General features: G+C 45.3%; 1 protein-coding gene across 1 annotated transcript in view; it reads left to right on the forward strand.

Moving 5' to 3' along the window:
* T265_07276 (hypothetical protein) overlaps nt 1-11645 on the forward strand; it is a gene marked incomplete at both ends in the record, with an annotated part of 18506 nt that overhangs the window by 558 nt on the left and 6303 nt on the right. The window contains 3 exons of the mRNA XM_009172754.1: nt 4194-4250; nt 8453-8655; nt 10522-10779. Of these exons, the coding sequence (XP_009171018.1) occupies nt 4194-4250; nt 8453-8655; nt 10522-10779 (518 nt within the window). The remainder of the gene's footprint in view (nt 1-4193; nt 4251-8452; nt 8656-10521; nt 10780-11645) is intronic.

Below are 11645 nucleotides of genomic sequence, written 5' to 3' on the forward strand. Positions count from 1 at the left end.
CCCAATTCGGAGTGGCGTAAACAGAGAGGTGGCCAATCCATGACCTGGCAGAGGAGTATGAAGGAGATCACGAAACGCTTGGGTGCTGTCGGTGCTACTCGCCTTCCAGGATGGGGACCGCGTGATCCTCACTGTGCCTGGTTGGAGACACTACAAGATATGGCTGCCAACCGATGTCAGTGGCGTTCTTGTTGTCAGTTCCTGTCCAGATTGCCTGAGTGAATGTCTGGAGGTGTAGGCACCTCTGAATGATTGTGTTAAGCTAGCACTAATTCCCTCCCCGATCCACCTTTATTCTTTTCTTTACAATAAGGCTTTCAAATAAGTCATGGCTATACGGCAGTGAAGCATTGGTGTTGAGCACTGATGTCATGCTGTCGTTGATGATGATGATGATGATGATGATGGTATTGGCAAACAACTGCTTCAGTGGTGCAGAAATCGCCTCATGGAATGGTTGGTGCATGTTTAGGTTAGTGTGGTGCAACCAGACAAAGGGCAACAATTGCCTATACTACGAGTAATCATAATGCGATGTGATGGGAGTGCAGCACCATACTACTCTATGAAATGGGAGTGTGAAAACATTAAGGTTTTTCCTTCAGACCCACCCAACGGCTGACCATAATCCCCTGCCCATTCTTCAACATGGTTGAAATACATATAAAACCAGAGTGTGATGCTGCTGTGTGCACTCTGACTAGAAGCTCTGTATTGATTCCTGCACCTCAGATTAGGCGAGCCTTCCACAAGTAGATTACACTGTCGAGTCATTGGCTCCGGGCGTGGTTTTCCAAGAAAACCCTAACACCTGTCTCGTGGACCAGACTGTTAAGTCTGAGACTACGGGCAGCGCTTCGGGTTGGAAATGGAGGCCTCAATGTACAGTGCTGTGAACAAGCCCAGTTCCTTCGTCTCGGCAACAGGGAAGTGACATTTGACCTTGCAGTCTAGTGACACCGGTTGTTCCGCTAAGTTTGTCAGCTCCAACTGTAATCGCTGCCCATCCCAATATTAATCCTTTTTTCATCTCTTTAACATTAATTTCTTGTCATCTACCCAGAAAAATAAAACCAAGCCATGCAATACGGAGTCTGCTCAACGTAGCCGCTTCTGATGTCCGTGCTCCCTGTCAGATAGGTCAACAGACCTTTGCCAACGCCCTTTTCAAAAGTCGGCGTGCTCTGCGTCTCCGAAGCACGCACACGGGACACTACTACAACAGTACGTCTGAGCACCGTCCGAAGCAACTCAGGTTATCCACAGTTACTCTCCGGGTGTCACGCGATCCAGAAATGGGTCTCTGTAGTCGCAGTGGTGTGAGTATTGTGTTGAGTGCCTGAGTTAAAGGCTGTCCGTTTGACTGGATTTCTAAGAACAGCCGGCTGTGTGTAGTTGGTCTGGCTAGGTCTGTCAGAATTCAAACCCACAGTCCCAAATCCCCAAGTCTGTCCGTTTTCCTCGTACAAGACCCAACAACTGCATTGACACTGTCGAGGTTGTTTTTAGAGAAAACCTTCGAAACTTTTACAGATAGTCTAATGCATGGATTTCACTATTCCGGTCGGGGATCTGAACGCTTAGTTTTGGAGGACAAGATGGCCTTATAGTTTGAGCGCGAATGTGCTGACCAGAAGGTCCGCGGTTCGAACCCGACTTCCGCATCTGGATTTCTATCTAGGCTGGCAGTATCCCAGTCCTCGTGCTTCTCTCGAGTGGCATGGCGGTTGGGCGTCGAAAGGTGCTACCGCTGTGTGTTTTCTCGGGAGGGGAGGGGATCGGCATGAATGATAGTTGTCTATGAGGGAGATTTCTAGTAGGCGTTCCCTGAGCGGACAGTGGTGATCGCTTTCAAAAACTATTCGTCCGTCACAAACATGCGGTTTCGGCAGAAACATGAGCATCGCGTTACCTAGCGCCCTCCGAACCTAATTAATCGCGCGCTCCGTCGAAACTTATAGCAATTAGCTGTAGACGGCATCCTTGTGTTCATGTCTGTCGCTTCTTTTGGGACGCATGTACAGAGTCATGATCTTATGGTTTGTGTTTTCGTTATACTTCGTTCTCAAACGCCTAAGAGGATCAGCTTCGGTTTTCAACGAAGTCTCAGCAGAAAGTGTCTTGACAACTTTCGAACGCCATACCAACTGGTCGGACAGGTGAGAACTAATTCGAAATCCGAATTACTGTGAACCTGATATTCAAATTTGTGCAGCCAAAATTGAGGCTATAGTCCTATTCAAGCCGGATCTCACTGCATTTTATATCCCCTATCAGGACGGTGGTTTCACCAGGACGACGATGCCTTCCAGTGAAGTTATCTCCAATAAGACGCCTGACCCGCGACATCAAAACTGACCGTAAGGATTGGCGGCTAAGGAAAGCCAGATAACTAGAAAATGCGGTGGCAGTTGGAATTAGTTGAACTCTTCTCCAACTTATCCGCAACACCGGACCGAGGAACCCGGCCAGTGAAGACGAAGATGGCTCAAAAGTTCATTTCAAGTACTTCCTCTTACTTTAGTTGGCGGAGCTATCCGGCTGGTCCGAAGTGCTCGGCATGACGCTCAACGTAGTACCATCTTCTTAATGAGGAATGAACAGGAGGTGAAGTCGAAAAAACGAGTGAAACATACCAGTGTCCTGTATAAGCATAGATGAGGACTCATTCACGGTCTGTCAAAATTCATGCGGAGCATTTCGGAGGCGAATGAAATACCACAGAAATGGTGGATGGCGAGATGGCTTAGTGGTTACAGTGCGAGTTTACCGGCCGGAAGGTCCGTAGTTCGAACCCGACCTCTCCCTCTTGACTTCCCCTGTCTTGGCTTGAGCAATCTAACAATATCCAAACCCTAGTGCCTCCTGGTGGCATAGCAGTTAGTCACCGAGCGATTTTCTCCTGTTTCCAAAAAAGAGCTCGAGATATCCTAATGGTTAAGGCGTGCCGAAAGGTCATTATTTCGAACCGAAACGAGTTATCTCGGCTGCGCCCTTAAGCTTGGGCAACCTTGCGGTTTCTCAGCCCTCGTGTTTCTTTCGGATGGTATTCCACCTAGGCACTAAAAGGTTGTTGCAGCTGGACGATCGATTTCAAAAACAATCTAGGTTTCTTCTGGGCCGTGGATTCGCCTTACATTGAGACAACATACAGAAGGTTAAATATTACCATCTTAAACTTCAAATAGCTTTGGACTCTGTGTATTGCGCTGCTCTGTGACGATTTTCCCTTCAAATTTTTGCCAACTAGTTTTGTCACCTTCCTCCAATCCTTTTATTCAAGTTAGCGCTTGAAGATCAATGTAAAGTATTGGACACTACCTGGTGACACCATTTGTCACCTTCCGTGAACTTCTTAATGGATTTAGTTATCGTAGAAACTTTTGTTATATCACCCACTTCTGGCGTGCCACTTCTGCCGAGGAAGGTCTTATAGACTCCAGTTATGCAAATGATATTGCGCTACGTTGTTCAGATTCCATTCAGACACAAAATGCATTAAATAATTCAAGTATACCGTTTGAACCTTCGAAGTGTAAAATGCTATTGCAAGACTGGCCCAGTGCACCGAAGCTGGTCACGGCATCAGAATCACTAGAGGTGATGGATAGATCCACTTAGCTTAATAGTTATATCATGACAGACGACAGCATTACCGATAAAGTGAATGCTAGAATCGCCAAAGCCAGTCCTCTTCTTCAAACTGGGTACCTCGTGAGTTCGGCATGGCATTAGCCCGTCAGTGAAAGAGGGTCCGCTACGCGTCCGTCGGCTGTGAAGATTGCTTATTTGTGACCGTCGGTGTCTTGCATTGAACGTGTATCATGGCAACATCGAATCAGCAGTGCTGAAGTGCGACAAATACGTCGTCTCAACAACCAAATGCCTGTCCGGTTCACGAGTTGTTTGGGCCGCACCAACTTACTTGGTCGGCCGTGTGCTTCGTGTGCCAGGCGTTCGACTTCCTCGTCGTGGCCTGTCTGCTGAGACAGGTTTCGACTGGAAGATACCATAAAGTGAATCGTGTATGACCTTGAATCGGGGCATGAACAAAGGACCTTTGGTGCATATTGTCCGTTAGTTTGATTTATCAGACACCCATCATATCAACTGGCGATGCCACGCAATCAGTGGTGCATATATTCTCTTATCCTTACTCATGAACCGCTTTTCTTTTTCTTTTTCCCTTCAAGATGTTCTGTACCTCCATCCTACACCACCCATCCGAACCCCTCCACACAAACGCGACGGTTCATGGTTGGGAAACCGAACTGAACTGGTAAAAGATTTTCACTGTTTACAAAGCAACAATGAGAAAAATTTTGTGTCAGATGAAACTTGCGCCTCTGGGCCGGAGGACTTCAATTATCACTGCATCTTCTTAGAATAGCAGGCATCAACTGTACTCAGCCTATAAAGTTATTGGTAGCTTGTCTGAATCCCCCAAGCAGTGAACAAAGCCTTCCAGGTTAAGGTGGTTGATATTTACGGATACGTAACACCGCTGTCTACTTGAAGGTGATGGTAATAGGATGGATTGTGCAAATTTAGCCTCAACAGGATCCGTGGCCAACTGTTTTCCTGTATTTTTGTGTTTATCATCAGTCTGCTCTGTTGCCAGGCGATCATCCATCTGAGCGAGTTAGCTTACATCCTGTCCCTTTCTGACCATATTCCCGCCTGTTATCCTGACAAATTGTTTTTTCCAGGTTTCTTTCGCCGGAGCATCTTCATTCATTGCACCTCATGACCAGCTCATGTTCAATGTCGGCGGTGTAGCAGGGAAGNCCAGGTCTCTTTCGCCGGAGCATCTTCATTCATTGCACCTCATGACCAGCTCATGTTCAATGTCGGCGGTTCAGCAGGTAAGCCCTCCACTTACAGAAGCGCTACCATCCTCATTCAGGAAATTTATTTCAGGTTGATGTTCTCTTGCTTGTTGTCGGCGGGTGTGAGTACGCTTAGTTTATTCAGTTTTGCATGTGTTGGGCATATTCGCTTAACCTATCCCTGGCGGTGGGTTACTGGTAAGCAGTGGGTTGTCTTTTACTCCAATTCAAAGATACGCTCTGGGACGTATTATCAATAGGTCAACTTCTATCATACACGTGTAACTGTTTGATCGTATCCTCCATAACGATATTATTTTATATCCGGATATCTGGTTCGTTTGGTTTTCTGTCAAATATTTTCAGTGGCCGACCGTGTTGCTCGGAAATATTATCAACTGGGCACCAATATACTTTGGAACAGTATCCAAATGTTGCTGTTGAGCGCAGGTTTGGCAGGCTTGGACACGCTTTTTGTTCTTCATGTATTGGCACCATCGAAATATGCCTCGATCTTTAGTGATACACAGTTGTAAGTTTTCCACTCTTTTACCCTTTTCTACCCATGCAGCTTCACATTTAACCAGCGCGCTCATTGTCTGGTATCTTATGGTGCATTTATGGGCTTCGTGTCCTCCGTGACCTTGGTCATTTTCAATCGGCTGACATTATTGTATTCCCACACGCCTGTAAGTTACTCCTGACAAACACTTGATCAGCTTCTGCCAGGCAAGGTTGCCTGAGATTGTGGGTGAGCATACTGTCCAGAGAGCTCTAACAACAGTCGGACGTGTTCTCTATTTCATTCCACTGTATGCGTTGTGTCCCAAACCTTTTTGTGGTCTTCGGCAACAGCGGTAGGTTTGTTATAATCCTATTAAGGACTGCTTGTATTTTAGTTTACCACTACTGTGGCTTCTGCTTGACATTCGTATGTTCCTCCTACTGTTTGTGGTGGGCTTTCATCTGCAATTCTCCTGGAGCTGTGCACTTAGTATTTTGAAGTGGCAGTTTTCGAAGGTACCTCGTCTTTCCATTTCCATTCTCCATTTTCAAGCCACTTGCTTCATCAGTGAGTACGATAATAAAGACACCAGAATCGGCACTTAACGTCTTCTACCAATCGTCCACACCCATTGAAAAGGTAATATGCATTGTCAGGAATGATTTGATTGTGACTGTAACAGAACTTGGCTTTGGAGCGTCTTGCTGACCTCGTTGCGATCGATCCCTCTGCTAGAGCATCTGTATTCTCACTCAACACGCTTGGTAAGCCTATTAGCAGCAAATTGCCAAAGGTCATCTTCATAACTTGTATGATTTTGATATTCTCTCGTATGTCTGTTTCAGGTGGTCGACCTCTTCTTTGGCGTCAAATTAGTAGTTGGTCAACTTCGGTTATTGAACAGTTTATCACCAAGGTGCATCGTGCGAACGCCGATGTGATGTCCAAAACAACATCAGGTAGATTTTTCGTCTCCATTCATTTCCTCGTTTTCGCTTCACCGCGATTAATAGCGAATTGGCCGATTCTTGCGGCCTTTATTCTCAACAACTGCTACTAGCCGAATGTCTTCGACCTGTGATACAACGAGTTGGCAGAATGACATACCCGTAATCCAAGTCGAGGTCAATGTGGGATATCCAATTGCTCATTAACCCAAAATCACTACTACACTGGCTAGTACAAATGGCCGTTGATCTGTTCGCCGAGCTTGGTAATTGGCCTGCAAACGTTTCGTTACCATACGAGGAGAAATCATCAGTGCGCTTTTGGGTGCGCATTACCAAGCTCGGCGAACAGATTAACAACAAATGAACTCACCCGAACTACATACCGCGTATAATATTTTCACTTTCTGATTTTTGGTGCTAGCAACCTAGCAATGCTTAATGAAGTGTTATTTTTTTCACATGCACGTCAGCTGTACAAAAACACTATCAATTATGTTAGCTGGGTTGTTTTGAGCGATAGAGTGTGGTACATTCCAGATTTGGGCAATTTACTGTTAGACGAACTATAAGTCGTCGCATATTTTATCTTTGATTTCCAATGCTTCTGTTGCCCAAGGTGACTGGCGGTTGAGATGCGATCTACTGACCACAAGACGTTTCAAACTTCACCCTGTCTTTCCGATCAGAGTAATCCGGAACTTTCCTAGTCCTCGTGGTTCCCTCCGGTTAGATGTGCAGAGGACTGATGCTAATGCTTACCTAAAGTAACATTCCTAACAGTCCAAGTATAAACGTATCCCGGAATAACTAAGACTGCTTCATACCTATGGTTTGCGCCGATTCTAATGAAGCCGATGATGCTAGCATATCGAGCACCGGGGGTACTTAATTCAACAGTGGTTTACAAGTTAGCCTACAAAAACCATATCGTCAAGGTGTGGCCATGATGTATTTATCTTTTTCAATCCGAAAGAGGTACAACGGCCGAGATGCCTCGGATTACTCAATTTATAAATAACCGTGTGATTGTAACCACAAAACATGGTACCAGCAATCCCGATATCGATTGCCTAATGTTCATAATGTAGCTATATAGCGTGAGAAAAACGGTCTATAAAGTGCGCAAATGTGAATTCCGATAGAATTCATCCATAAAACACTACATGGGTGTGGCGTGTTTTCCGAAGTTCGGTTAGTGGTTGATATATACGTTTCTTCCCAAATCACCATCATAGACCACAAATCATTGTCGAAGCTGATGCTTCACCGCTGAAAAACCGCGGCCAGGTCGTCCAAGCTTAGTTAAGAGCAGTCGAGATGCTGAGGTTGGAATCGAACCACGGACCTTCGGCCAGTGAGACACTACATGGGTGTGGCGTGTTTTCCGAAGTTCGGTTAGTGGTTGATATATACGTTTCTTCCCAAATCACCATCATAGACCACAAATCATTGTCGAAGCTGATGCTTCACCGCTGAAAAACCGCGGCCAGGTCGTCCAAGCTTAGTTAAGAGCAGTCGAGATGCTGAGGTTGGAATCGAACCACGGACCTTCCGGCCAGTGAGTTTGCCCCTTAGTCGCGGAATAACTCAGATACTTTCGGCTTTTGCTGATAAATGGCGGTCAAATGCGCTTACTTCATGTACAAGGTGCCTGGCTTGCGAACCTTGTTTACGACTTGGAATATGCACCACTGCTGAGCTCTAATTAAATTATGTCTCAGATATAGTGTCTTTGTTCCAAGAATAATCAGGCATAGCAGTCGTGTCAGGCATGCTTACTTAGCGCACCACAAATTTGTATGTCGAAAATCCTGCAAAACCCTCGTTGCAAGATATTCATAATAATAGAAAGTAAAAATTACTCAGGGTTTTTCAACAGAGGCATGTGCCACGTCTCAGCAAATATAAAATAAATAGGTCTTAATAAGGTCTTAAGGTCATGTTTCTAAGGTTGCAGTACACGTTTTATTATTCCGAGTGGCGAGGACGCCTTTGTTGGTAGCCTTCTGGTTTTCAAGCACTCTAGTTTAGTATGAACAACTTACTGAGTTAGTAGGGTCGTAGGGTCGCTGAGTTGATAGATTACTGTTGTCTAGCTTCTTCGGGAATTTCAATCTGACCATCCTGCTCGTATTTTCCGCTCAATTCCCATTATTTCTATGATACAGTGGCAATACCACCCTTTGAAGTGAAGTATCAGGATCATTTGCCTGCTTCATTTCGGACGCAAGTCCGTCAGAGACTTGGAATCGGCTCTGTTGTACAACTTACACCTAGGAATGCCCTATCCTGCACTGATGAATGCCCGTCGTTGGTGGATTCTCTCGCGCGTCGTGAACTTGGAGAAGCAGTTAACATTCTTTGTGTTCGGGTAGGTTCCTCCACATTGGCAATGAATTTTTAAGCTTGTTTCCCTCATATGTGTCCCATAGGATTACTAGCACCACATAAAACAACTTCCATCCTTAGGATTTCGCGATCATCAAATGAGTCAGTCTTAATGTGTTCAACATCAAGCCCAATTTGTGTAGTTAGGCAATCGTCCGCGTGATACCATATCCTGTAGACTAGTATCCGCCAATGAGTATTGGGGAAGGACAGATCATCTACACTCCTTACCCTTTGGTATATACCCACTGATGTTGATGGGTTTGTTATTCATACTGGTTATAACGTTGCAGCAATCAAAATGTGCTGATTTGCTTCAGTTACACATATCTTTACCTCCTCATGCTAAGATCCTCGTCATACGAATGACAGAATTTGGTGGTAGGAAGTCTGGTTTTTGTGAGGTGCTCTCGACGTCTATTTTTATTACCTGTTCGCAATGTGCAGCAATTCCCCCATTGATCACCGGCACGTATTTACACTGTTTGACTAGTGTGGCTTTTAGCTCACTGGCAAAGCAGTCAACGGGTTCACGGATTCCACAATACCAATGCAAACGAGAACCTCAGAATGTACAGTATGGGAATCAATATCGTCGTCTGACAAAATTTGTAGCATGCATAAATTGACTGTCAGAAATACTATTAATTTCCCGGGTGAAATTGTGAACCAACTGGTGACTGACGGAGTATGGCTTTAAGTGATTTAATAAAAACCGGGACATCTCACGTCCTGTATAAACAACAAGAACTTATTACGACTTCATACCCCTAATTTTTATCAACGGATGTCCATAGATTCGCTTGATAATGTTGGTTCTACTTTAGACCAGATCAGAGAGAAGGCATATGTCGCGGCATGTTGAAATTCCCCAAGCTGCCTTCAAAAGCCAATGTGTAACAAGCATTATAAAGCAAGGCGAAAGACAGCCACTACGAAACTCAGCAAAATTCAGCAAATGATGGAAACCATGTCCGAGTCAACACTTTTTGCGCACACAGCGCTGGTTGATAAGTCATTAATTTGGCCTCGAGTAGTAACAGAACCTAGAGGGTTTGGATTTCGTAGCAAAACTCAAAATCAGTCTGTGAGTTCATTGCAATAGCCAAGGAAACGCCTCACGATCGATGACTGTAGGTTTCAGTTTGACCTCTGACCCGTGCAATTTGGTGGCTACATCAACTACATCACCCACTTCGCGATGTACTCAGACGCACAGGAGAATAGATGCTGGTGTGTTCTGCCATTATGTGTTACTGCAACTGCACGTCAATTGAGAGACTACACTGGAGAGCGAAAGAGCGGACGAACTATTTGTTCGCTCGTGCAACGGGGGTCCTTTAGTGGGGTCCGCTAGATGCAACCGTGCAGCCAGATGGACGTGACTTAAAACGGGCATCACTTTGTGCTTGAGGCCACTTACTGCATCATCTTTAAGCTGCAAGCGAAGGAATGTACTGTTCTCCTGTGCCTCATGAGCCACGGGAGAAGCTTGTTTTTAATTTGTTATGAATTGCAGTATAACGGCCAGAGTAGCTATTTGATAATATAACCTTCCCTAGGAGCTCCTCGTTGTCTGTCGTCTCCTATGTGCTACCCATCCACCCGCCCCTGTAAAAGAAGGTCCTACCAGGCCATATCTCTATGCAATCGGTTCAGAGCTTGAGAAATGCAAGTAGTAACCACTCCAAGTAATCCAGAGATGCTTTGTGTCCTAGTTGACCGAGTTCGGGTGATCCATGGTAAAGATTAACTGAGAGTGGAACCTTACATAGAATAGAAATATTCCGTCTGGATGGCATCATATTCAATGATTGTATCTTTGTGGTGTACCGTTTCTCATCTCCAGGCGTCGAAGGTGGCATCAAAACTGCCTCTTTTACAATCGCTCAAGTCTGATATACCGTATGCCATCACCGCAGACTTATTTGCAGGACCTCTCGAAGATGTGTCTACGTCAACTCAGGTTTACACCGGTGGACAGTCGTTAATCTGGGCCATTGAAATTCTGGCTTGCCTTACCTTAGCCTCATACACTGAAGATACTTACGGCTCAGTGCAGCGATCGTTGGGACGCATTTTGTCGCTGTTTGCTGACGGCCTTGAAGTAAGTGCGACTATTCCGACTTCTATGCAATTCTTTTCCAAATTACGGACACGTTCCTCTTCTCTGGCAACCATAGTACTTAAGGTTTATTCAAATAGAAAACTTTTTATAGACCGAAAGAAACGCTGTCCTGGGATGTCTTGAGGGATTTAGTACCTTCGGCATGTGCTTTGTACGCTCTTGGACACGCAACCACTGCGGTCTAGATACAAGGACTCCAAATTGCGCATCGTCTTACTGATTTCTGAAGTTGTATGAGTTCTAATTGTAGTTTGACAGATGAGGTCGATGCTCGGATTCCTAAAGTTCGAGTCGCGTTCGTTGATTGGAGACACTTATGGCGCCGTGCCCCCGAATCCCAAGCGACGTGTGTATCAGGCTACATGACGGGCTGTATTGTTATATGGCTGTGAGACTTCACCTCTGCAAGCGGCGGAAGTGAGATGTGTTCAGGTCTTTGATAACCCTTGTCTTAGTACCATAGCTCGTTTAGCTTGGTGTCGGCGAATCCGTGGCAGTGCCTTTATAAAGCGAGTATTCGATTGTGCAATGGCTATTTCTATGGAAGAATGAGTCGAGCATTAGAAGCTGCGTTGGTTAGGTCATGTATTGTGCATGCCGAACTGTCGTTTGCCCAAGATAGTGTTTTTTTGCGTGCCAAATCCAGAGTGCCGCAAGCAGGGAGGTGGTCAACCTTTGACCTGACCAAGGAGTGCTGTTGGTTCTACGCGCCTTCATCATCATCATCATCATCATCAACGACAGCATGACATCAGTGCTCAACACCAATGCTTCACTGCCGTACAACCATGACTTATTTGAAAGCCTTATTGTAAAGAAAAGAATAAAGGTGGATGGGGGAGGGA

This window comes from Opisthorchis viverrini (assembly GCF_000715545.1).
Source record: "Opisthorchis viverrini unplaced genomic scaffold opera_v5_163, whole genome shotgun sequence".
Lineage (NCBI taxonomy): Eukaryota > Metazoa > Platyhelminthes > Trematoda > Opisthorchiida > Opisthorchiidae > Opisthorchis > Opisthorchis viverrini.